General features: G+C 34.9%; 4 protein-coding genes across 5 annotated transcripts in view; 1 reads left to right on the top strand and 3 right to left on the bottom strand.

Annotated features, from left to right (window-relative positions):
* LOC108967900 overlaps nucleotides 1–27,940 on the top strand; it is a 161,678-nt gene that overhangs the window by 71,541 nt on the left and 62,197 nt on the right. The gene's annotated exons all lie outside the window — the stretch shown is intronic.
* On the bottom strand, nucleotides 20,498–21,016 carry LOC108967902. Its single transcript, XM_018931575.1, has 2 exons — nucleotides 20,927–21,016; nucleotides 20,498–20,868 (listed from the first exon to the last, which is right to left on the bottom strand). The coding sequence occupies exons 1-2, from the start codon at nucleotides 20,972–20,974 to the stop codon at nucleotides 20,548–20,550; spliced, it is 369 nt and encodes a 122-aa protein (XP_018787120.1). The 5' UTR covers nucleotides 20,975–21,016; the 3' UTR covers nucleotides 20,498–20,547.
* LOC108967901 lies at nucleotides 23,483–24,076 on the bottom strand. The gene is made up of 2 exons (XM_018931574.1): nucleotides 23,993–24,076; nucleotides 23,483–23,936 (listed from the first exon to the last, which is right to left on the bottom strand). Exons 1-2 carry the CDS (start codon nucleotides 24,038–24,040, stop codon nucleotides 23,604–23,606), a joined length of 381 nt encoding a protein of 126 aa, XP_018787119.1. The 5' UTR covers nucleotides 24,041–24,076; the 3' UTR covers nucleotides 23,483–23,603.
* LOC108967904 lies at nucleotides 25,054–25,571 on the bottom strand. The gene is made up of 2 exons (XM_018931577.1): nucleotides 25,417–25,571; nucleotides 25,054–25,353 (listed from the first exon to the last, which is right to left on the bottom strand). Exons 1-2 carry the CDS (start codon nucleotides 25,468–25,470, stop codon nucleotides 25,078–25,080), a joined length of 330 nt encoding a protein of 109 aa, XP_018787122.1. The 5' UTR covers nucleotides 25,471–25,571; the 3' UTR covers nucleotides 25,054–25,077.

Here is a 27,940-nt window from a genome sequence, read left to right as displayed (position 1 = left end):
TATAGATTATTTTCTAAGACAATAATGTAATCTCTGAAAAAATTGTTCAGATCGGTTAACTATAACATATAGCTGCCATACAAACTGAATGATCGGAATCAAATGCTTGCATGAGAAACTTCCTCATTTKACGATATATCTTCACGAAATTTGGTAAGAGTTATTTTTCCTAAAAATAATGTAATATCGGAAGAAATTATTCAGATCGGTTAACTATAACATATAGCTGCCATATAAACTGAACAATCGGAATCAAGTTCAGGTATGGAAAGCTTTCACATTTGACGTGGTATCTTCACGAAATTTGACCTGGATTACCGCTTAAGGTAATAATATAATCTCCGAAAAAAATTTTCAGATCGGATTACTTTAGCATACAGCTTCCATACAAACTGAACACATAATTACTAACAGAAATGCACCTGTGAAGGGTATTTAGCTTCGGTGCAACTTAAGTTAATGTTTTTTCTTGTTTTTATTTGTCTTATTAAATTCCCAACTTCCCTAGAATATTGTCTTAAATTTTCAAGTTGATCCGAGCGATTGAGCTTTGAGAACTTGTGCGCTCGAGGCTAGCCTAAGTTCGCCGTCTTTATACGCGTTGGCAAGATTTATGGAGAACTACTCAACAGATCTTCCTGAAATTTTACACTGGTCTTTGAGAGACAATTCTTAAAAACTTGGATGAAGACTTTTTTATTACATTATTTTAAAAACAAATATCGCGAAATTTTCGCTTAAAATAAATTTTTTTTTTTTTTGGAAAATTATCTGCCAAATATCCTATAATCAGTTTTTATATGTCATGACGTAGTTAAATCTTGTTTAAACTTACCGAAAAACTTGTCCAGCAATCTGGGGTTGTATTCGGAAAAAATTTCAAAGAAAATTTTTGTATATAGGACATAAGAGAATTAAATAATCAGCAGTCTTACTTGAAAATATTGCGCAAGATTATATTTTATGGGTTCAAACATAGTACATATCCCACGAACTTGAGTGGTTTCAACTGGTAACTGCAACGATTGAGTCTATATCGACATTTCTTATTGCGCTATCTATATTAACTTGAGATAATATATTTTTCTCACAAAAAGTTCCGACTGATTTACTAATATTAATTTTACGTAAAAGTAAGTAAGTAATATTTATACTCAGAACAGAATAAGTTTGCCGAGAAGATTGTAACACCCAGAAGGGTATCGAAGACCCTATAAGATATATGAATATATGTAGGTTAGGTTAGGTAAGGTTAAATTGGTAGGCCCATACGACCCGAATAGACAAGTTTTGGTCAGTTGCGATACCAGATGGAATTCGGTTGCTAGGTCCAAGAGGAGTAGTCATCCTTTAGGATGCCTGCGCTTGACGCGAATCTTAACAAACTCTGCGACCTCACTATCGATATCTCCTCCAGTGGTAGGAACCCCAATCTCGCCTTCCTGTCCGTCCGTATGTATATAAGTGAACTTATCTCTCAGTTTTTGAGATATCGAGCTGAAATTTTGCACAGAGCCTCAAGATACTGTTAATAGCTATATTGGACAACACAAACTGAACGATCGGTATGAAGAGCTCATATGGAATACATTTTCATTTGATGATATACTTCCACGAGATTTGGCATGTGTTATTAACTCAAACAATGGTACAATGAAAATCTAAATGATTCGAAGAAATTTTCCAAATTCATATAACTGCCATACAATCTGACCGTTTGTTTGTAGTTGGAAGGATATTATATTTTCGGTGGATTCTCTCTTTCTCTCCTTCCATTATTTATAGAGAGTACTTGACATTGGGTTTACACATGGAAACTTTTGTTGCCTATTATTAGTCAATTCTCTTTTGGTGTTGTCAATTTCGTTTCATTTAAACGATTAACACGTGTCCATCTCATAATAATTATATTGGCTATATGTTTATCTCGTTATATTCTAGTCAATAAAATCTTTAAAGAAATCGAGTTGAAACCCATTAGCTGAAAATACATCTTCTTACATAAGCCAAAATGCTTAGCAAAGCAACATTCCTCTCTCTGCACCAAGTAAGAGAACACCTTTTATATATTTAATAAGATCATATTATGATTGAAGTCAATATTCGATCGAATGTGAGAAGATTGAGTTAGATTCTGAAGTTTTTATAATCCAATTATTGATCCATAGTATAATATTTACTGCTACAGACCTATGCTCGGCACAAACCAAGCTATTCAGTATTGAAAAGAAGATGGAGAAAAATATAAACAATTTCTAAACGATGCCTGCATATCAAAAACTACTCTAAGAGTGAGTATTATGCGAAGATATAAATTTGCAAAACCAAAGAATCTGCACACAGTCAATGTTTTCTACAAAGAACCTCCACAATAAATCCAAATACTCAATAACTCTTAAAGTTCGAGCAATACAATTATAATCAGCTGCAATTTATTGCAAAGAAATTGCATAATTAAACTTGTAATTACGAATAAGTAGAAGCACAGTACACAAGAAAAGCAAAAGAAAGAAATAAAATTCAAGAAAAAACAACTGAAATAATAGACAATGGAAATGTGGAAAATAAAGTACAATTAGTATACAAAAAAATGCATAAATAAATGTGATTTTAATTGCAGTAATGGCGGTGAAAGCCAGCTTGGTGAAAAAGAATTATAAATTCTCTGCTCAAGAAATGCGGCAATATTCTTTTAATCACCAGCCAACGTCGGCGCATATTTTTCTATGTAAATATCAAGCAACACGAAAGCTGGAGGAGGCATACGCTATACAACGTAGTTCACTTATAACTCGAGCCATTAAGCTGCCCAGCTGTTTGCATGTGGTGCGTACACTGCAAATAACGACCAGCAAACATCCGAGTCTGCTTGACGCCGTCGTCGTGGGAAAATGCGTTCAAGTTGGCTGTGGCGACACTGATTGCCACGCAGGCTACAGTGCTACGGATACTTGTGCTGCCTAACGATTGCCGTCAATTTTCCTACTTTCTATTTGAATACTATACTGTGGAGTTGCCACCCACAGACGCACACAATGCTGCATCTGTGATGCCTGATTGAACGGAACAAATTTACGTGTCTTGCATAAATTTTCATGAAATATTTACATATTCTTTCAAGCACTTTCTCGAAGACTTTGAGTACCTTTGCTTGACATATTTAATATATACATATACTTATACATATATAAGGATGTTTGCTCCTTATGAGGCCTTCGTACATTCTTACGTACTTCAATTTGACATACGTTGAATATCGTTTTGGATTTTATTGCCTACGCATGAGATTTGCTTGTAATCATAATTTCGATTTTCGCTGAATTCAGTATGTAAGGGAGAGTAGGTAATCTGAAATACGAATCCGTCATAAAAAATTTTTGAATTTGAAATGAAGAACATAAAATAAAAAGGAGATTGCATAAATACATATGTAAATCTTCAATATGGATCTTGTATTTCTAAATTTACATATGTGCATTATGGTGGTCTTTACATGTTGGTATAGTTTTATTAATTCAAAACTTCTTGAGTTTTTTATGTTCATTCCAAGCGTAAATAGATATTGCTACAATTTACTATCTTTGTAGAGCTCTCACATAGAAGTATTTATATATTTTGTATTATGTGTGAGTTATTCCAGTGACTTGATCCATCTCCAACATACCGCAATAGCCAAACACTACACACAACTGCTTCAAATGACTGCAGAAGAGTTTGGCCGAGATAAGATAATCTCGCCTCAGAGATTGATAGAGTTAAGTGGTGCAATGACATTGGCAGCATTACCAAAAGGTTTAACTTCACCAAGAAGGTCAATGTTACTCAAGGCTGGATGGAATGATTCCAGCTTCGGGCTACTTTTTAGGGATAGTACAATCAAGTGATACACTGATGGCTCGAAAACGTCGGAGGGAATTGGTGCAGGAGTCGCAGGATCCCGCAGCAAACTCTTCTTTGCTAAAAGTCGGTGCATGGAGATAAACCTCCAACGCAACTATCGCAACGAATGTGTAACTATTCCTAGCGATAGTCAAGCGGTACTTAAAGCAATCTCCTGCTTTGAGATCAAATCGCTACTGAAGCAGGAGTGCAGAGAACGGCTGAATAGCCAACGGATCGTAACCAATTGCACCTCATCTGGGTGTACGATCGCAAAGGTATAGCCAGGATTGAACTGGCTGAAGAGCTCGACCGCTCCGCAGCATCCACTAACATGGTAGGACCTGAATCCTTCACCCGGGTGGGTCCACCAGAGCTTTAAAGGAGCTACTCAGCGAGGAAGAAGGAGTAGAGAGAGAGAGGTGAAAGGCATGCTCCGTGCCAAGTTGCTAATGAGGATTATAACATCCGCATGTTTAAATATACAATCAACCTCCCTATGGTAAAACTTAGAAAACTGGTCGCATTCTACATAGCTGAAGAATCACTTACACAACATGGGCCTAACTTTTTGACTGCACATCAGTCTGTAGACGCAGGTCAAAGGATCTTAGCATTCGCAAGTACCCCACATCATATTGGGCTTTATCAATATGCTGGAGTTAAGTGTTTATGATTTAAAAGAGGGCACAATAGATTTAAGGTCGCCATTCATTCCTCGCGCATCAACCAGTCAATCAGTCAAACACCCCTCAACCAACAATCAGAAATCAACAGTTACATATTTGATTCTCTTATTTTTTCAAGAACCACCCTAATGTATATGCAATAAATATTTGAAGTAGCGGCATTCTTTTGTAAAATATCCAAATTTTAAGTAACTTAGTGGACAGAAATGTACAGTTGTGCAAATAATTTATATTTTAATTTACAGAATTTTTGTAATTCTTATTTTTGATATTTCTCTAAGAGATTTTTGTCTTAAGCTGTCTATCACTGACTGCTATACTTATAAAAGAGCCCTAATTGTGGCTAAGCACTTTTTATTAAGGAAATATGTGTCCAAATTGTCAGGCTGCTTGGTATTCAGCGCTTTATTCAGCTATCATTCTCTAAAGCTGAATAAATGCTGAAAAACATCTTAACAGACATTCAGCGCTTTTTAACTAATGGATTAACTATCTAATAGCATTTTATAGCATTTTCTCAACTGTCCATCAAAATTTCCTTTCCCTTGCTCAACATATATTCATTTCCAGATTCAGATTCAGAGTTCATTTCAAATTTTTGTTCTTTCTCAGAATATTGTCTTATAACCATAAAAAAATTCAAACTTTTCTTCTTTTTCAAAAAAATATATTAAGTCTTATAATGTATTGTCTTTGAAATGTAAAACAACGTTTCATCAAATAAATCGAAATTGAGTTTTTTATTGCTTACGATTCACTACATCAAATTTTAAACTTCATATAGCAGATATAACTAATATATAACCAAACCTCAAATTTTGTTGCAATATGAGTGGCTTCTATTATGGCGCTTTTTTTCGTCTTTCGAAAAAAATAAATATTAATTATAACTTATAAACTATAAAGGTATTGCTAAAGCTAGATACTTCCAGAGAGGGCGTAAAGTCATCACTATCATCCAAGGTTTGCTTATGAATGCTATTCAAAATCAATGTAAGGTGGCCTTAAAGTCTTCTATTAATAATATCAATCTTTTATATATTACGTTCAGTTCTTCAATGGTCTGATTGCCTTTTTGATAGAACCTATGTTTATTAATATATGTATCATCTTCCATCTCTTTGTATAATTTTTTAATCACAAAAATCGTTGCATTAAAAAAAAAATGCTATTAAAATAATTTAGCAAATATTTCCATAATCGCAAACAATTAAATTCACCAAAGCTCGCAAAAACTCCCACACCAAACCCACAAATATTTGCGCAAAGTCAACAACCTCATTTATAATATGGTCAGCCAAATATCGGGTGATTTTTTTGAGGTTAGGATTTTCATGCATTAGTATTTGACAGATCACGTGGGATATCAGACATGGTGTCAAAGAGAAAGATGCTCAGTATGCTTTGACATTTCATCATGAATAGACTTACTAACGAGCAACGCTTGCAAATCATTGAATTTTATTACCAAAATCAGTGTTCGGTTCGAAATGTGTTTCGCGCTTTACGTCCGATTTATGGTCTACATAATCGACCAAGTGAGCAAACAATTAATGCGATTGTGACCAAGTTTCGCACTCAGTTTACTTTATTGGACATTAAACCAACCACACGAATGCGTACAGTGCGTACAGAAGAGAATATTGCGTCTGTTTCTGAGAGTGTGGCTGAAGACCGTGAAATGTCGATTCGTCGCCGTTCGCAGCAATTGGGTTTGTGTTATTCGACCACATGGAAGATTTTACGCAAAGATCTTGGTGTAAAACCGTATAAAATACAGCTCGTGCAAGAACTGAAGCCGAACGATCTGCCACAACGTCGAATTTTCAGTGAATGGGCCCTAGAAAAGTTGGCAGAAAATCCGCTTTTTTATCGACAAATTTTGTTCAGCGATGAGGCTCATTTCTGGTTGAATGGCTACGTAAATAAGCAAAATTGCCGCATTTGGGGTGAAGAGCAACCAGAAGCCGTTCAAGAACTGCCCATGCATCCCGAAAAATGCACTGTTTGGTGTGGTTTATACGCTGGTGGAATCATTGGACCGTATTTTTTCAAAGATGCCGTTGGACGCAACGTTACGGTGAATGGCGATCGCTATCGTTCGATGCTAACAAACTTTTTGTTGCCAAAAATGGAAGAACTGAACTTGGTTGACATGTGGTTTCAACAAGATGGCGCTACATGCCACACAGCTCGCGATTCTATGGCCATTTTGAGGGAAAACTTCGGAGAACAATTCATCTCAAGAAATGGACCCGTAAGTTGGCCACCAAGATCATGCGATTTAACGCCTTTAGACTATTTTTTGTGGGGCTACGTCAAGTCTAAAGTCTACAGAAATAAGCCAGCAACTATTCCAGCTTTGGAAGACAACATTTCCGAAGAAATTCGGGCTATTCCGGCCGAAATGCTCGAAAAAGTTGCCCAAAATTGGACTTTCCGAATGGACCACCTAAGACGCAGCCGCGGTCAACATTTAAATGAAATTATCTTCAAAAAGTAAATGTCATGAACCAATCTAACGTTTCAAATAAAGAACCGATGAGATTTTGCAAATTTTATGCGTTTTTTTTTTTAAAAAAGTTATCAAGCTCTTAAAAAATCACCCGATACATACCAATACATAAATTCATTTGTCCTCTGTGCAGCTTCCGATTAACCTTAGGATAGCCCAGTTCCATTCCAAGCGTCTAAATAAAAAACGTAATTGTAATATTTTCCGTTGCTATGTAATCAAATGCTGCTGCTCAGACGCGGCCAGCGCGTGATTTGCAGTAATTAGCGGCACGCATGCGCAACATGATTTTACTATGCTCGTAGCGCACAACGTACGACGAGCAGCAACGAAATCGGATTTTGCGGTCAGAAAGCTAGCCGTATAGCGCTTTTACTCAGCTACTAACTAGCCCGCAGCGCTACATTTAGAATAACTGTGTTAAAGCTAAACGTTGGCAACGGCTAACCGCCGCTAAGCGCTGTGTAGCGCATACAAATGCCAAATGTCTAAAATATAATCAATGTTATGCTAATATTTCATGCCATAAATGGTACTATCGGCACAAAATTATGGTAGTAGCACGATTTCGATTGCATAATGGCAAGTTCCGCGGCAACTATTGAATTACGAATTGCCCGATGGCGTCATTTTTCGGGTTGGGCTTGAACTTTTTTTCACGGCATGACTTATTTGGCGAGCGTTATTCAAGCTTTCGTTTCATTTTGAAATTTTAACTGAAACGTTGCGCAGTAAAATATTGAATATATTTTATTTTTTCATAAAGCGGATGTGAGAATGAAAGAAGATAATGTTTTATGTTAGAAATATACGGTAATTATATAATAAATTTTCTAAATAAAGGTAGATGTGTATGCATATATAGTACATATATTATACTGTGTTAGAAATCTATTATGGGAATATATAATTAAGAGTTTTGTTGCAGTAATCACATAAAGCAACTTTTGGATGCAGTTCAAAGCATGCAGCATCGAAGTGTATAAGGCAAACATTTTCTAGTTCGGATGAAAGAAAATCTCTAACACTTACCGAAATTTGAATATTTTTCATGAGAATGAGAAGAAAAATGCTGAGAACTTAAGGGTGTAATTATGTTCAAGTGTATAAATATTTTCAATTAAACTTTTATTTAATTTGTGTCTAAATTAAGTTAAGATGTCGGTCTTGACACAAAATATTCATTTGAACAGTTTTCACAAACCGACAAAGGGCTTTGAGCTTATCACAAATTTGTTGAAACGACCAATGTCAGTTTCCGATATGTCTTTTGGTGCGCCGAAGATGGGACTGGCGAGATGCTTTAACCTCAGACTTGCAAAGGCTAGATAGTGCAGAAGAAAGTGAGTGGCTGTTTCCACCTCAATCTTGTCATACAACTTTGACAACTTGCGTCCAACCAGATGCTTAGCCTAACCGCATAAATGCTTATTGGTCAATGTCCAAAGAATTAAATGAACAATACTAAGAACAAGTGGTTCGGTAGACATCCTTTATGCGAAAATGATCTTGCAGTCGCACAGGAGCGGGTTATTGACCTCGCGATTAGTGGGATGTTGTTATTGTTGTAACGGGTACTTAACGCTCGTTTAGATGGTAAGAATAACGTAAGTTGTCACCGACGTCATTCAACGGAAGACCCAAGAAACATGCTGGGAGAGGAGTGTCAGATGATTGGAGTTAGTGGGGTATGCAATAAGGGGGCCGATGTGGAGACTCATTGCACGCAGGACAGATATTGGATATGTTGGAGTATATTCTGGATAAGTAGAAGTTTAACCTGCTGCAGCATCCAGAACGAAGCTGCGTAATGGTCACTCTCTTTTCTAGTGGGCCTCCTTGTCTGCAATGAATGGTTGTTTGACTCCAAGTACGTCATTCACTGAAATGTAGTCGGTAAAGGTGTTGGTGGCTCTGTTAATTGCGGTCAGTGCTTATCGAAAGTTAGTTGCGTCCGAAGTCTGGTGGGTGTATTGTCTGACATCATCGACGTAGTTGAGGAATGTCCTTTTGCTGTTGCTATGAGGCGGTTTCGCTTCAAGCAGCTGACTGCAAAAATGATTTCTGTGAAAGCTCTGCAGTAGGTACTGCTTGGAGAGGAGTTTATTATGCTTCTTAACTGGGAGCATACGGGCCTCACTATGCAGGTGTTCGAGAGCAGACATCAAGAGGCATCGGAGTGCAGTATTGCGACAAGTCCGGAGCTACCTCATTTGTCCTAATTGAGTTGTTTTTCAATGCAAATTTTTTGACAAAATATAAGCGAACACGAACATGACCATAAACCAATATTATTGGAAATTGTTCGATTGTGTTTCTATGTACATTCCATAGCTAACTCATACTCATAATTGTACACTTTCCAAGCCAACAATACCATCAGTCCATTATTTCGCTTCTGAGCTTTCTGAATGCTTTTTACACTTTCGAAAATTTATCACTATTTTTACCGAATTTCAGTAATCTGCATATGCATATACATAAAATATTTATATGAGATTTCGATATTATGCATCAGTATTATTGCACAATGACACGTGACACGTGACCTTGTCATTGTGAGAATTACAAACTGAAAAGTTTGCATATTAACATTTAAAAACTTTTCATGGTCAAAGCAGTAATCACAAAAGTTAAATTGAGTGCGACATAAAGTTTGACAACCGACAGAATATCAATTCCAATAAAGGAAATGCAAAAGTTTGAGAGCCACACGACCATGCATGTCAACAGAGTGCAAGGAGAGCGGGTAAGCACGTGCTTTTATTGGATTGTTTCGGTTAAGTTTCGGGTATTAAAAATAAAAAGGATAGGGAAATAAATGAAACACGAAAATAAAGCGGATATTAATGGCAAACTAGCATGGCATTAAAATCTTACAAAAATGGCGGGAATTGGAGATAAAAAATTTAGAATGTTTTTCGAACTTCGTGGCGGGATATTATGTTGTATATAGTATATTGAAAGAAGTCGCGTAACACTTTTGCAAATTTTTAGAATTATCGCCTGTTTTAGAAAATATAACTAATCTGACTTAAAAAAAAAAAAAATACTTTTCCTCGCCGGCTTCCTCAAATGCACATCTAGCTGCTGTGCCATCGCTTATTAAAAGCCATTTTACGGATAACTGTTCTCGAATCCGGAGCATGTACAAATAATTGCGAAGTTAAAAATAGAAAAGCATTTCATTGCCAGTCATTCTTGTGCAAATGCATGTAACCGTGAGACATTTTCCCGTTATTTTTACTTTTTACAACTGTAATTACAAGCAGCTGTAATTATGTGTCATAAAGCACCGGTGTATGCGCACACACAGACAAAACTATTCATACATTAGGGTGGATAAGAAACGAAACCAAAGTAGGTAATATAGAGTTTTAGACACCTCTAGGTTCGTAATAGGGTGGGTTGTTAGAATGGGAAATCTATCTTATTAAGAATGATAAACTCTTTATCACCTCTAAGAAAATCTCTCCAAGTATTAGCTCTTAGTTTGAATAGAAAGGTCCTCCGCCTTATTTTTTCTATTTTCCTAGTATAAAATATAAAACTTCAAATTTCGCTTCCAACTACTTGAAAAAATATCTTAGACAAAGCCTCTTCAAGTATGACTTCCACCAAACTGTTTTTCAGTGTCTCATGAACATTCCAATTTTTCTTTGACCCACCCTAATATACATATAGAAATATTTAAAGTAAAGTGATTTTTGCATACTTCGCAGCGCGTGTGACCAAGCCGAGACAGTAATGTCGACAATAATATGTCACCCCAACGACTGAGCGCCCAACAAACTGCATGATTCCCGGCTGGCTGCGCATATAACTATACCTACACACACATAAACATTGGTGGCTTATGTGGTATGTCTTTTTGTATATAGATGATATATATGTGTGTTTGCTTACCAGACTGTCATTCATTATGTGGCAGGTGCACCAAGGCATGACCGCTGCAACAAAACCCGTAAATATATTTTAAAGGCAGTAGCGTGTCTAAAAAAATGAAATAACAACAAAAACAAAAAAGGGAAAAAATTAAATAACTTTTTTTTTGAGGAGGGTGAAATGAAATTCGAGCACTTTAGTGCCATAATAAAAGCATATGGCGTGTTAATTATAACGCAGCAGTCAGGCGTAACACAACAACAAAATCGTCAGTAATTTTCGTGCCAGTAAATTTCGTGCCTGTTTCATGTTTGTTATTTTTGTTTGACAATGAAAATTCCATGAAAATTTTGCTGTTGAAAAATTATTTATCCTGAGAATGTTCGGAATTTAGTTGTTGTTGGATGTAGAAGATGTGCGTGTAAGTCAAGAGAAGTTAACGATTTGAAAATTGGAAAATTTTAAATTTTTGACAAACTGCTTCCCAATTAGTTTAGTAAAAGACTAGTTATATTCTTGTTGCAATTTTGGAATTTTTTACGTATACGTATACGTAAAATTTTATTCGTTTTCCTAAAAATAAATTATACTTCATTCTACAATTTTTCACGAAAGTAATGAAAACCTTGCCTATATTTTTATGCATTATCATTGTTGTTTTTAAGTTTGAATATAAAATAGGCCGACTCAACACATGTTGTGATCGTCGATGCTTCTGTACCAAATTGCAGGTCGGGAATATTTAGGAACTTAGGTTGGTTTATGATCATTGAGAGCGGTCTTTACTTCTCAATTGCCTGCTCTTTTCAAGATGCCAAAGTGATTCTGCGTTAGATTTCCAGGCTGATATTATCACTGGTATTAATACTGTTTCGTACATAGACGAAATTATCTACGACTTCGAAGTTATGACTATCAATAGTGACGTGTAAGCCACATTGCGAGTGTGACAACTGATCGTTTGTTGATGAACGTCTTGTTCTCGTTCACAACCAGATCAATACACTGCGCTTCCATATTCAATCTGGAGAAAGTAGAACTTACGGCGCCGTCAATGATACTAACATTATCGGCGTTCACCCGCAGCTTTTCTCTTTTACAGAAGTTTGTATGTACCTTATCTATTTAGCTCTGCAGCTCGTACTATTTCCTCCAGCAATATATTGAACACAATCCCAAGATAGGGAGTCTGCTTAACGTTAGCTTACACAACCGTCAAACGAATTGACTGTTCAAAATCAAGTTCATGAAGAAAACTTGAACCTGTGAAAGGTATTAAAGCGTTGGTAAAGCCGAAGTTAACCATTTTTTTATTTTATTCTAATTATAGTTTTTTTTGCTAATATTTCATTTGGTTATTCTAATAAAACAAGCTCTTTTCAACCTCTTTTTTCACTCAGGAGTAATCAAATTCTTGCCCGAGTTCTCAATCCAGAGTTTTTTCTTCAGAACCCATTTTTCCCTTAAAACTTTGCCTACATTTCGACGCATTAAGATTTTAGTAAATGAAACTCCGCTAAAAATTCCCAATGCTTGAAATTGGTAATGCAACGCTGTACTTTACCGTTACATTTTTTTCTAATGAATTCGTTTTCAACTAATAATTATTATTAAATTTATTTTTGGATAGTAATATTTTCGAAATATTTTTAAATTTTTTTATTTTTGTTATTACTGAACTTAGGCGTATTTTTTGTACCATATTAATAAATAATAATTAATTAATAAAATGTTAAGCATATGAAAATTTTTATTTTCCATTCATTTCTTAGAAGTTAAGTTTATCAAATATTTTTCGTTGCAGATATTTTATTGTAATAAACACAGCTGACGTTGATATTTCTTTCTGACTCCATAATATTGTATGTATGTATATATGTCATGAAAATTTCATAAAAAATTATTTCCATAAAATTCCAGTTAAGGTTAACCTCTAAAATGTTCAAATAACCACTATCACGCGCAATTGCGTGAACGTTTAACTTTAAATTATGGTAATGCATATAAAAAACACTAATATTTATAGTAAACACAGGCGACAGTGTAGTCAGTAAAAAATCTAGTAAAACACACCACAGCATTCAAATCAGCTTAGTGGAAATTCTGCATCGAAAAGAGAATGTTAAAAGCCAATAAAAGTTAACTCTAAAACTACTACAACACAAACGACGTGAACCGTTACGCACTTACGCTCATAATCTGCACGCTCTGCTGCGCTCAAATAAAAGTAGCGAGCGTGATATATATAGAAGAGAGGGCAATGCTGTGGGTATGGATTTTTATTACGAAACGGTCAGCCAACGGCTATAAACCGGATGTGGCGTACAAAGCCAACGTACTTTTTTTTTTATGGTTGGGAGAAGTAGAGAGACGCCACCGCCACACGGACCAACAGGCAATCGTACATGTTTGCGAAATGGTGACAGAGTGTCTGGAAATTTGCGTACATTATGCATGCGCGCACACATGCACATACATACATATGTATGCGGTATATGCGCAAAAGGTAAAACTTTTAGTTGTCAATGTGCATTCAAAATACGATTTTTTTTCGAGGAAATGAAAGCCATTTTCGATTGTAACGCTTACATAAGCATTTTCGTTTTTGGTGGGGTGGTCCATGAAAAGCTTAGATGGTATTGGGGCAAAACACACACCATATTTTAAACACTTAAAATTTTATTTTTTTTTTCTTCATTTATAAGCTGCATATTTTTCACACCTAGCAATAGCTTTCATTGCCTCCAAATGAGCTTTCTGAGAGCTTTATGACTCCACGTATCAACTGAAAATGAATCGGTCCATTTTATTCATATTTTGTGAGTGCCAGTTTATTTTTAACGAAAAGTTATTGTTACTCTTGTTTGCTAGATAAATGTTATGCAGTTTAGTTTTTACAAATTTCCAGAGCAAAAAAATTTTTTTTAATATTCCGTAAATAAGCTGTGGAATGATTTTCGGTTAAAGTGAATGCTTAGTATAGGCCTTGATTGAAAGGACAAAAGTAGATAAATATTAGAACATTTATTCTACGTAGTACACATATATCAACTGATTGCCTCTATTAGCCACGATTTGTTGCCAGTAAACTTCTTTGAACCGATATCACTAAAAAGAGGAAAAGAAGTCAACTTCGGCAGCACAGAAGATGCATTTCTTTTAGCCGAGAAGTGTATAAAAATATCTCTTTCTGATTTTGACTGCTCAGTTTGTATGACAGTTATATGCTGCAGTTCGACTTGAATAATTTCTTCGGAGATTGCATTCTTCCCTTAATCGATAGTAGGTGCCAAAGTTCATGAAGACATCTTCTCAAATAAAAAAAAAGTTGTTCATACAAGGAATTGAATTTGATCGCTCAGTTTGTATGGCAGCTATATCTTATAGTGATCTGATATCGGCGAGTTCAAGAAATAAGTCGGTCTTAGGAGATCAAAAGGAAATATACGAAATTTCAAATCGATATCGGAAAAACTGTGGAAGTGGACATACATACAGCATCTACCAATAGTGCCGACGTGATTTTGACTGCTCGTAGCTGCATTGGTACCCTTTTCAAGTAACCTTGACCGATTCTTACACAAAACGTTCTCTGGTGGCTACTGTAAAAGCGCTTCGCGCTAAACGCGATTGTTATAACGCCGCTTCAGAGACGCCATCCAAAGCATAATTGTACAATCGAAAGTGTTTTGTAGGCGACAGACCATTTGAAGCACCGTAGCTTTGCCTACTGGTTTGAGTTGTGATATGGCGGGTCTTACTTATTTCGAAATGGTCATCAAGATCATGCGATTTATCGTCTTAATATTATTTTTGTTAAATCTAAGGTTTACGATAATCAACCAGGAACGTTCGAAGAGCTCGTACACCATATTCAGTGCATTATAGCCGACATCCCATCCAAATTGCTGCCCCGGTGGTTCAAATCATAAATGGAATAAAAACCAGAAGTCATTTTGATTTAATTTTACTGTTATATTTCAGTGTTATAATAAACCCTTTATATGTATATCTCATTCATTGAGCAAGAAGATATATATACATATGTTGGCATCAACAAACTCGGAGTTAGTCCAACCGTAACGCAAAAACCAAATTTTCAGTTTACACCATTTTTTGCCATTCATCTAGAAGGCGTAGCTTGTCTTACTCAGACGGTAGAAGTTTGGCATGCATTTGAAACCGATATATCGTCACCTAAAATGAAATGCTTTCTCAATGCCAGGTTAGCAGCTTTTAATGGAAATGTCCACTTAATAGAGCGTTCTTTTAATCGAGATTTTACTGATTGTTTTTACTATCCTATTGTAAATTTTGCTAAAATCGGTTCAGTAGTTTAGGAGTCCATTGCGAACAAACAACGTAACACGTAATTTTTATATATAGAGATGAGAAAATATGTAGAAATACCCAATCTTTCCAATGAAATATTTTATATCAAAATTGTATTTTGTATCTAAGATCGGTAGTCAAAGAGGCAGACTCAAAAGCTGGAAGTTTTTTTCTAAAATGAATCTGAATTCATGTGTTTTTTGATTGTAACTAACCTTAAAAATATATGTGAATAACCTTAATAGCTGGTGGACACGGGTTCGTTAAGAACAGCATTTTTTGAGACGAACTTCTTGTACTTTGTTAAAATAAGGTATGAAGGAGAAAGAGAGTACGTGAAGTTAACCTAAAAAATTGTTTGAAAATATCCTATACGACATGACCATTTTTGGGTACTTAAACGCGTATGAATCTAACTAACTATCAATATTATAATAGGTGTAATCCTATATTATATAATTATATTATATTTCATATTTTTCACTACGGTTATAATTATTACCTTAAACTTAATCAAAATATTTAAATTTGTCCCAAATCCAACAAGTTGCACTGTATCTAGTCTCACTCTCAGTCTATGATCTCCCACCCACATTCGCACAGTCGCCTGAACTCCATTTATTTAAATTTTCAACTCAGAAGTGAATTAACTGTATACATGAACGCCTAACGTTCAGCTTATGGCGCGCCTGAATAGCGCACTTGCCGTTGGCAAAGCAGGAAGCGGAAAAGGAAATGAGCCTATTAAGCCGCGCTGTGATGACGGCAAAAATACCAAATGGCGAGTTTCTAACGTAGAGAAATGGCAAACCGTAATGGAAAAAAATGAAATTTGAGAACATTTAGGGATTTGCCATTGGCCCTTACGACATTTCTGCTGGTTGACCAAATTAAGCTGTGTGTATGTAAGTAAATTGCTCGGCAGCACGCAAAAGTACAGGCTCGTTAGGTGCACAACGACGTGATTTTTTTTTTTGTATTGTTGCTTAGCCGCCGCGCTTGTCGGGACTTCGAAACAATTGCTAGTAAAGAATGTGATATTGTTATTGTAGTTGTTGCTGTGCGGCTGCTGGCAAATGAAGAGAATTCTTTGTTGCGTAGAAGATTTGAATGAGTGTGCTTGTCACATTATGGTGTGCAGCTTTTAATTGCTGAAAATTAATTTGATTTGTTGACAGCAAAGGAAGTTGATACAATCTAATTTGGACATTTGCTAAGAAATTTGAGGTTCTATTTTTAGGTTTTTTGAGTATATTTTGGATTTGAAAAATTATTGTATCTTAACTTCGTCAGATTTTCTGACCTAAACTACGTATTGTAATAATTTTTATGAATTATAAGTGTGAAAACTCTGTTAACTAATCTTCACAGCCCAACACATATAGCACATGATTTGCAAGTTTACATACCAAACTCAAAAATATTAAAAAAAATAATTACCGTTAAATTGGTTATGCTATTAAAAGTGTAATTTTCTGCAACTTCCAAAAATAATTTTTATTTTTATTTTTTAACTTTTTTTAATTTTTTTTTAATTTTTTTTATTTAAAATTTTTCTGATTTAAATCTGATTAAAAAATTTTTTAAATTGTTTTTAAATTTTTTAAAATTAAAATATTTTTTTTTTTTTAAGTTTTTGTTTACTAATAATCCCTGAAACAAGAAAAAGCGCTAACTTCAGTTGCTCCGAAGCTCAAAAAATTCGAAAAAGTCATTGGCTTGCCAGCTACATGAGTTCTCTCTTGATCTCTTTCTCACCCTGTCTTAATAGTCTGACATACTCTCTGCATTATGAAGAAAAAAAAATAAAAAATTAATTAATTTAAATTTAAACCATTTCTCATCCTAAAAATTTTTCTTTCCCAAAAATTTCCCAGCATTATCACTCTTCATTTCTGCACTTACCTAACAACATTATCGGTGAGAAAATCATATGGAAAGCAAATGTCACGTTGACATCGTTATTTTCGAAATACCTTAATCAAAGAAGTAAGCCCAAATGCAGTTGCACACCTGCGATTAACCCAGAAATCGTCTTTCGCAACCGAACACTGAATATACAACTTTATTAACTAGGTTTTGAAGAGTCGCTCGACGTACTTATTAATGATATTTGTTTGTAACGGCGTCGTCATTGCGTAGCTCGTGTTATGTCACAGCAACGGTCGTAAATATCGCGTAGCTTGCTGCGTGCTTGAATAGTGTGGGAGGCGCCGGAAAAGAGTACTAACTCCAAAGTAGCGTTAACTCTGTTGTTACAATGCAGTATTTATGTCTGTGGGTATATTTTAATGGTAGAAAAATATTTAATTGTCAGTATTGCTTGTTAGCATTTTGTATTGCGTTAATACTTGCAAATTTTCATTTTTATTTCCGCAAGATTAACCAATGAGGCGTAAATATTTTTCGAACGTTGGGCACATTATTTTTAGTGTATAAAACTAGTTCTCTCGGACAGATTTCAATCACATATTGCTTTTCTGTGAATAACATTATCTATATTGTAGACCTTCATTTGCGGGAAGTATTATCCTCGATATGCGGCCCTGAAGCAATATCTCAAAATATCTTCAACTTATATACCAAAATAAAAATAATATAGAGACTCTGCATATTTTAATCCAGACCTTTCTTTGCTGCGAAGTTTTATCTTCTCAATTTCCAGGTGCTGTCCACGTATTTCTGAAATTCCTTATCCATTCATAGGAGTATCATATTCCATTAGGAGTGTTCTAAAAATTTAATAAAAATTTTCAAAATGATGAGTACCTTTATCATCTTAGCTTAGAAAATGTCTCAAGCATAAATCATTTGTTCCCAAACGCATTAATATATAAATTAACATATACTACCATTAACAAAAAAGTATATTTCGTCCCCCTCAAAGTAGTCACCTTGGTCCTAATTTACTTGTGCAAACATTTTTCGCAATCCACCCCCACAGTCGTGGAATAGCCTTCAATGCGGGTAGCGTTAATGTCTTCAACTGACTCAAAACTTTCCCCGGAGCGATCGTTTGAAATTGCTGAATATCTAGAAGTCACATGGAGCTAAATCAGACGAACAAGGTAGTTGCGGCACGTTATTGGTTGAAAATTTTGAGAAAAACTAACGAAGGATCAAGGTAGGATGGTACGGTTCATTCTCGTTGTGCAAAAACGAAGAACTGCTTTCTTTCTATTTGATACAAACCATTGACTGTCGCCGTGAATGGAAAAAATTGAATATCGTGCAGTGATAAAATTCTTATTAATGTCAGCAATATTTTAAGTGAATTTTTTTTGGTTTTAGAAAGCTGTGTGAACAATGAGTGCCGCTTTCGCTAAAATTCGATAGCGACTTTTTCAGCAATATTTGGAGCGTTTTAAAACGGATAAAATGGATTTTGTGTATTGATTCATCACTATATATGAGAGTTAGGTCTGTCACCATGATCCTGAATCAAAACAAAATGCTATAAAGTGATATGAACCTGGTTGTTCGGTTTCGAAACGAGTTTGTGTCCGGAAATCGGAAAAGAAGGTTATGGCATCAGTTTTTTGAGATGTTTGTAGATTACTTTCAAACTGGTAAAACAATTCTGAATATTATTGCAACATTTTGGACCAGTTGAAATACAAAGTTTGTGAAAAAAGGCCCGGTTTTTAGAAGAAAAAAATTCATTTTATTCAGGACAGTGCATCGTGTCACAAGAGCATTCACCGTATTCACCAGATTTAGTCCCCAGCGCCTTCTATTTGTTTCCAGAACTCAAAAAATTTATGCGTGCAAACGTTTGTCATCAAATGAAGAGGTCATAACGGCTGTTGAACGAATTTTTACTTCAAGGATAAGATACACAAGCAAGTGTATAAATGTTCAGGGAAATCATACTGAATAATAAAGTGTATTTTCAATTATAAAATTGTGTTTTTCTTATCAAACATGGTAGACGTATGCAGCTATAAGCGCTCTTTAATTTCACTGTGCGATCCAACTATGAAATGTTATGTTGCAACCAATCACTTGTAGTCACAAATAGTATGGAAGGCCTTGGACAACAGATTGCCGTAGTAATTAAATAACTAAGCTACCTTGTTTCATTTGAAGAGTTTTCATTAAGAAAATTTTTCTTCAAGTTACGCCTCTTCCTCCACCAGCTGCTCAGCTCTAATATCATTTGCGCGCGTGGGCAGTCTCAATATTATTGCTGTGTTGTTGTTAAAAATTCTGAGGTTTAACCTTTATTTATTTATTTTTTTTTTTTTAATTTCAATGAAGTTGCGTACTTTTCAATTTTAATACAGTTTGTCTAGCAAGCTCATTGCAGCACAATAATCGTTGGACTTATCATGCGCCGCAGGCCGATGAGTTTTTCATTTCGAATTGTTGCCAACGACACTTACTTATATGTACATACATGTATGTATTTACGTATATACGAACATTGCTGTGTATATATGTTTCTGCATGTGCACATAATTATATGGTGGCGATTAAATAAATGCCAAAATGAAACTCACTTCAATTCATCAATGGGACAATGCGCGCTGACTCGACTATGTCCAGATGATGCACGAAATTTAATTTTGTCTTTTGTCAAACGGACTTTTGTCGTACTTAAATGGAAAGTTTAGCTCGTACTTTTCGTCGCTGATTGAAATTGGCACTTTTGCTATGCTCGGCTAATGACAGCGGTCAAACTAATACGTATGTATGTATATGTGTATGAAGCTTTGCGTTTTCGCCATTGTGGGGCAATTGTGTGCAAATACATACATACATATATTTATGTACATATGTATGTATCAATGTACTTAGTTGCACACTTTGCCGATTTCTTTCTGCAATTGATGAAATGAAATTCGTTTGTTCGACATTAAAAATAAATGTGTAATGACATTAAAAAGAAATTAGTAACTGACTTGGAAAGGTAAGTTTTGACAAAAACAAAAAGTTTTTTTTTTAATTTCGAAATTTGTTTGTGTGCAAGTGAAAACCAATATTGTCATCTAATTAAGTGTAATATTAGATATGTTTCTAGCAACCTTTTCAATAGCAAAATTTAGCGAGCTTCAATAGGTCAGTTTTGAAAGTATTGAGCAAGGTTGGAGTTTTCTATTGAATTGACTTCACATGAAATAATTTTTCAAAGTTCTTATGTAATTCGAACTTTCGGAAATTTTTTTTTAAATTAAAATATATGTATATGCTTCATTAACATTATTTATTTATTTATTTATTTATTTATTTAGTTTATTATTTTATTCACTGCACTTCGTCCGAGCATCTCTTGGGTGTATGAAAAAAGCGCTCTGGCAATGAAAAACTGCTGCTAATGACTGCTATTCTAACAGTATCATTTGTGCAGGGCAAATCTACTTCCGCTGAAGAGAGTTGAGCGCTGTAGACACCAGAGTCGTCTCCTTCTTCATTCCCAAGACTTGCTACTAAGTGACTCACTATGTCTTTTTTGAACTCCTGCACACCTGGTGTATCCGGTATTAGGTTTTTTGCATTTGGCGGCTTATTGTCGGCTACTTCTTGCGTATCCTTGCCATCTTCCAATGGGTGTGCAAATGCTGTGAACTAAAGTCAACTATGAATATGTTTTTTTAAATTATGTCACATATGTATATTGACCAACCTGTAATGCAAACAGCACACACAATAATAAAAACAACATTCTGCTCATTTTTTAAAGTATAATACCTCCTAACGATAAGTGAGATGCAATAAGACTGGAATAATCGTTCATTCGCCGGCAAATTTATAGTAGGTTTATAGTATTGACTGCGAACACAAAAAGAATAATCTTAAATTACATTGAACTTTGTTGTAATTATCATTTAATACACCTAGAGTTCGTGTGCATGTATTATCGGTAATGTAAACCGATTCTCTTTAAGTTGATTTCTGCTTCAAAACAAATCATCTTACAAATAAAATTGTGTTTCTAAGAATATGGTCCAGAGAATAAAGGGTGGTCCTTATTGTAAAAATTAAGCGGTATTTTGTTTTATCTTGTTACTTAGTTAAAATATACCCAAGAGATTAATTTCACATCTTAAAGAATGAAAGAAGTAACAGACGAAACGGTTATCTCTCTATTTTAATGGACATAATACACAATCCACTAAATTTTATCAACCAAGCTTTCTGAAAACAAGTATTTCAAGCAATTCTCCATACATTATGAAAGTGACTGAAATCGGGTTATAACGACGTCAAACTTCATATAAGGATTAACCGAAAATATTTGTCCGTCTATGAGATCTAATATTGATTCAGAGAGAATAATTTTATGATACTTGCATGACCATGTGTTAGGGTCAGTTGGGTTGAATTGCTGATCCCTCAGTATTACGAGGAGATCGTACTTAGTCTGTTATGTATAGTTCTTTGTGATGCCAAACGAATAAAAAAAAAACACTCTTATAGTTGGAAATCAACTGTCGGCAAAAACGCCTTTAACCTATCCAAATCTTCTGAGATGTTTTATTTATATTTCCACTATTTCGACTAAATGGCTAAAGGGGATATTTGGGGTGTTTTTGGCTGGATCTGGCAAAGACGAGGCATTCGAGGAGGAAGAGTGTTGTTGTTGTAGAGGAAGAGCTCTGTCGTGTTGACAGTTTTTGCCGGATAAAAACTCCGGGTCCATTCCGGTTACGTAGACCAAACTGCCATAGGAACGGTGTTGATATGATTTAAACTCAAAGAACAACCAACCTCACCAGTAGTGAGCCACAGGGACCAAAAGAACCCTTTTCCATTCTGTTGTTACAGTTTCCAGCAATGCCGCTATGGCCAAGCTCCCAAAAAAGTCTGACTGTCAAATAGCTCGATGATTGAAATTATGTATCTAGACATCCCTTCACTAGTCAAAAGGCTCACCGCTCCTCTCCACTTACTCTCTCTTCTCTTTTTGCCAGCGCTTTCCACCAAACAAAAATGGCTTAAAACATTATACGTTTCAATGAGACAACTATTCGTTACCCAAATCCCTTTTATTCTAGTACATATTATATAATAATTTTCATATTTCGATTAAAATTGGATAGATTAGAAGGGTTTCACAATTATTTATTTGATTGTCAAAAGCAACTGAAATTATATTGCAGCGGACTGAAAAGATATGAGAATTTAATACTCGGAGCTTTTACCAAATACCCAGTAGAAAATAAATGGAGTAATCTATTCATTAAAAGTCAAAAACATTTATTGTCATATAAATATTAAATATTAATAATTATAAAGTTTAAAATGGATTTGTTCAGCGGTAAAATAAGTCATGAACTCACTTGTGGTTGAATGAACACGATAGTAAAGGAATAGTAGCATTTGTGGTGTTAATAATCTAGAAGATAGACGCAGTGACATTTTCGAAACTCGCGGTTGGCTGTGCTAAATGGGCAAAGACAATCATTGGACCATATTTTTTCAAAAATAAAGCATATGGTAGACTTTACGGTCAATGGAGAACACTATAAAGCCATCCTTCATGACTTTTCCTTGCTCGATTTGCTCCTTTAAGACTTTTAGTTGCACCCAGACAACGCTATATGCCATCCAGCCAACGAAACAATTACTTTATTGAAGGAAACTTCCAGTGAGCGCATAATCTAACGTCACGTGCCTGTTTCGTGGTCTCCAAGAGGAGCAAAATTCCTTAAAATCCTGCAAGTTTCTCAATGGTGCTTAATTCAGTAACACTTGGGAATACAAAGGGCTTAATGTGGACGTTTGGGGTCAGAAGCTTCTGCATCCTTCAAACACAAAAGGCATTCTGTTTTATTCATTACAATGTTGGCTAGTCGAAAAAGTCTTTTCGTATTTCTAATCAAATTTCAACTTATTTGCTTCATATTTATACTAATAATGAAATAAATAAATATGTAGCATTATGGCTGACCTCTCTTTGTCATTTTTCCGCTAGAGATATTATCACATCATTCATTTCTTGGTGGCTTGCGTGCCATTGTTACCTTTTTTTATACAAAAATTTCAAAATATAGCGAATTTCTTCATTATTTTCACTAATTTTGGAATACCTATAACATTTTTTCAACTTCCCCAAATTTAATATTTTTCTGGTTAAATGAAGCTTAAAATCTCACCTTTCCAAGCTGGTATGAAACAATGTGATTGGTAGCACTGCCCATATACAACTGCAATGACATCTATTGACAAAATACGAAAATACTTTTTCGACTACTAAATAGTTTGTTTATTTTATTCCTTTATACTTAAAAAAGACCTTGCTAATAATTCACAATACTAAAGTCAAAATATGAAAAAAAAAAATACAAATATATAAATTTTTAAGCTTCTTTTTTCTCTTCCTCCGAGCATCTCTTTGGTGCATGGAAAAGGCGCTCTGGCAACCGAAAATTGCTTCTAAGCACATGTATTCTAACAGCATCATTTGGCAAGCAGGGCAAATTTACCTCTGCTGAAGACAATTGCCCACGGTATACACCAGTTTCGTCTCCTTTCTCGTCCCCAAGGCTTGCTATTAAGTGACTCACTATGTCTTTTTTGAACTCCTGCACACCTGGTGTATCCGATATTATGCTTTGCTCTTTTGGCGGCTTAATATCGACTACTTCTTGTGTATCCTTGTCATCTTCTAATGGCTGTGCAAATGCTGTAAACTAATGTCAACTATAAATATTGTTTCTAAAATTCTTTCACACACAGTGGCACAAACCTGTATTGCGAACAGCACACACAATAATGAACACGATTTATTGTACATTTTATTAAGAAAAAACACTTCCCAACCCTTGATGAAATGCAGTGAAACTGAAGCTGTCGGCTATTTATCGACAATATATATACATATTATAAAAAAAAACTAGATTACAAAGGTGGATCATAATTGCATTCAATTTTATTGTAATTATCACTGAACACACATATAGTCCATTTGTAGCACAGATATTGGAAATCTGTACTCTGCATGCTATTTTATGTGAGAAAATAATTCATCTCTCAACTTAAATTGTATTTCGAAGAATATATTAGCGCTTGTTATTAGATTTATAATTGCAGTGTGCCTGCTCAAGCTGCTATTTTGAACGTTATTATTTTCATATTTAATAACTATGGAAAAAAGGGTGGTTCATATGGCAAAAAAATTAAAATATTACAAGAACTTGAAAATGTATATATTTTTATTATTTAGAAAAAAATTTAAAAATGATTGAAAATTTAAAAAAACAAACACCAATTTTTGTCTGTTATTTAATATTAAGGAAAAATACCAAAAAAAAAAAATAGTTTTTCCTTTATTAAGGATAGATCGCGTATGCGATTTCCCAGAATCAAAATAGGTTGATTCCCAATCAATACAAATGTCATAATGCCGGTTTCGAAAAATGGCGGCTACTTAAAAAAACTCAATCTTTTTGTTTTAAGTTAAGTTTTAGGTAGCGCGCTTTGAATACAGAAAGAGTTTGATTAAAGGGAAATCATAGAGTAAGACAATAATAATTTCCTTTTCTTAATTTACTTATTTCTGTAACCCTCTATAAAGGGGTTACCATCAAATATGCTGAAAAGACATTACTGAGATATCTTTTCCAAGCTTTATTTAGGTAAATAAATCTGCTTGTGAATATCTCTATAAGTTCCCTTAGTATTTCATACACCTAAACTAGCAGTTAAGTTCAAGCTTTATTCCTCCCATCTCACTGCCTCCACAAATTCGCTGTGATATTTTCTCAATTTCGCAAATCAAAACAAATTTAAAACATCTTTTAAGGCGTTTTATCGGAAATATAATCATTGCAATTATAAATTATTTCCAGTACGTTGCAGCGTAACTGGCTTACATCCACAAATACGTGCACTGGGGCACAATAAATAGATGACTAATGGCAATATAAGAAAACACAATGAAATCGACGAAACAACAACAAACCAGAGCTTTGTTTGGTCCCATGCTTTGCTGTTCTGGGAATCATTATCGCTTGCTCTATAAACCTCGTTTACGCTCTTCTCCTCTGCCTCCCTAACGGGCATCATGTCAAGCGCATTGTAATCTATTGCAAACTCTGACGTTGCGCGCTAGAAAACAACAACATTTGTATATCATGCGGAAAGCGTTTCTGAGTTAACTCTGTAACTTACCTGAAGCTTTAAGAGCACTGCTAGTAGTAAAAGCAGTTTCCAGATTTGTGACATTTGCGGGGTCTGACTTTGCTGGATGCGAAAAGATTTGTAGTGTAAATTACACAAAACTATTAAAATTATTTACATCTTTAAAATTTCAATTTAATAATTCAATTATTTCAATATATTAGTTGACATTTGTTCTGACATTTCATATTTTTATTATCTAATTTGAGCAAAATTTTAGAAGTGTTTTTTTGCTGATATCCAGTGACGGATCCGCGAAGGGAATTTCGGGGTTCAAAAACCTGCCAAAATGAGAGAATGATAGTTCGGTAATAATACAAGATTGACGATAAATTGATATTAGGAAAATAATCAGCGTAAATCGGATACAAGATTTTCACATATACGGTCACTTGCTGGAGGAAAGTGAAAATTCACTTCATAGAGTCCGCTACTATCATGAAATCAGGTGCAACTCTGGGCTAATAAGTCTTATGACGTATGCGCAGTTGTATTTAGATTTTTTCTTTTCTTTTTCCAACAATTAGGACCATACGTCGGCACTAACGCTATTCCTTTCCAAGGCCTCATTCGTCTCGGATTTTTTTTTGGAAGTAAGCGATTTCACATAACCTTACAAAATATAACTCGGCGGTGTTAAATTGCATGATTGTACAGGCTACACTATAAGCCCACGAAGCGTTAAAATGCGTACACTAAAAGTTTCCTTCAATAAATAAAATGTTTTGTTATCTGGGTGACATGTAGCGTTGTCTGGGTCTAACCAAAAGTCTTGAAGATCAGGCAAGAACCAGTCATTAGCTGGAGCTGGAGTATTTTCATCCATTCGGACGACCCGACCTAGCCAGCGTAGCCGCTGTCTTTTAATTCGCTGAACTATGTCAATGTCGTCGTATATCTCGTACAGCTCATCGTTCCATCGAATGCGATATTCGCCGTGGCCAACGCGCAAATGGCGATAAATCTTTCGCAGAGCCTTTCTCTCGAAAACTCCTAAGGCTGACTTATCAGATGTTGTCATATTATAGAGTTTGATTTTTGTTCGTCGAGTGAGGGCTTTAACTCTCAATTGCCTACTAAGTCTGAAGTAGCATCTGTTGGCGAGAGATATTTTGCGTTTAATTTCGAGACTAACTTTGTTGTTGATGTTGATGCTGGACCCAAGGTAGACGAAGTTATCTACGACTTCAAAATCGACCACTGTTTGCTTGATGACAGGAGGTGTTTCGTCTTGCACTCATTCACTGCCAGACCCATTTGTTTCGCTGCCTTATCCATTCTGCAGAAAGCAGAACTCTTATAAAAGATGGTATCTGTATGTATATGCAGTAAACATAAATATATAAAAATTTTTCACAAGAAATTTCGTTGTGGTGAAATTTTATTTTTACTTTTTTGGGTCTCCAAAATATATTTCAGTTTCATTAATTTTAAAATGGATTGACATGGATTACACAGTTTCTTAAACACATACAAATGTAGATAGACATTTATACTGAATTTATGTGAGGATTTTTGTATGAAATATATAAAGTCTACGACGATATCTATAGACTGTGAAGTCCGCATAAATTATATAAGTATCCTAAATAAATATATGCATTTAATATAGACATAATGACTCTTAAAACTATCAGAATAAAAATAAGTTCACTTTCGATTACTTTCATCCCAAGAATATTGTGGTCGCAATTCTCTATTATTCACATGCCCAGTACGTTGCAATTCCACTTGTTTGCAGCCGCAAATGCGCACATTTGGCCAAAACATGTATTTACATATTGATGCAAGCACGAAAATTAATGAAATCGCCGCACACATAACGGCCCAGTGTTCTCTTTTCAACGGTAAATAATTTTTGGCTTTCGGCTGCGCTCGCTCAGTTGTACTTTCCACCGACGTCACTTGCACATTGCTTGCCACTGTGTCATTGAATTGCTCCAGCGGTTGTGTACGCACGCACTACAAAATAGAATTAACACAATTATTTAAAAACATAATTTCTGCAATTAATTTAAGTTATAAATAACATGCCTGCAACACTGCAAATGCGCTAAATAGTAGAAATATTTTAGAAAATGACGAAATAATTTCGAACGGACTTCCCGCTTACCAGAAATATTTATTGCAACTGAAAAGTGAAGCGGACGAAAGTTGTTTTGTGCGAAACGCAAATGTGAGAATTTAATACTCGGAACGTTTCGCAAATGCACGTGGGTTTACATGTTCGTACCATTTATATGCACATGCAGGGGAGATGCATGTTTTGCGCAGCGGAGTGACCCTATAGGAAATAAGCGGTGTTATAAGTATAAGTAATGTTTTCAAGTTTTCAAAAAATTGTATCCGTGGCGGAGCTGATCGGAGTAAACTGAATAAATGTTTTGTCTTTTTTTGAAAATTTTTTTGAACCTTATTATTTTGGTAATTTTGTGATATTTTTTGTGAATTGAAAAAAAAAATTTTTTTCTTTTTTTATTTTTTGTTTTTTATTCTTTTTTATTTTATTTTATTT

Source organism: Bactrocera latifrons, unplaced genomic scaffold, assembly GCF_001853355.1.
Source record: "Bactrocera latifrons isolate USDA-ARS-PBARC rearing strain unplaced genomic scaffold, ASM185335v1 scaffold_2, whole genome shotgun sequence".
In the NCBI taxonomy this organism is placed as follows: Eukaryota; Metazoa; Arthropoda; class Insecta; order Diptera; family Tephritidae; genus Bactrocera; species Bactrocera latifrons.
Note: the sequence above shows the minus strand (reverse complement) of the source record. Positions and strands in the feature narration are given on the sequence as shown.

Coding starts and splice junctions, on each gene's coding strand:
- LOC108967902 (XM_018931575.1), bottom strand. CDS start 20,974: ATGAGCAGAATGTTGTTTTTATTATTGTGTGTGCTGTTTGCATTACAG. Junction 20,869..20,926: donor GTGTGCTGTTTGCATTACAG/GTTGGTCAATAT, acceptor AGTTGACTTTAG/TTCACAGCATTTGCACACCC.
- LOC108967901 (XM_018931574.1), bottom strand. CDS start 24,040: ATGTACAATAAATCGTGTTCATTATTGTGTGTGCTGTTCGCAATACAG. Junction 23,937..23,992: donor GTGTGCTGTTCGCAATACAG/GTTTGTGCCACT, acceptor AGTTGACATTAG/TTTACAGCATTTGCACAGCC.
- LOC108967904 (XM_018931577.1), bottom strand. CDS start 25,470: ATGTCACAAATCTGGAAACTGCTTTTACTACTAGCAGTGCTCTTAAAG. Junction 25,354..25,416: donor CAGTGCTCTTAAAGCTTCAG/GTAAGTTACAGA, acceptor GTTGTTTTCTAG/CGCGCAACGTCAGAGTTTGC.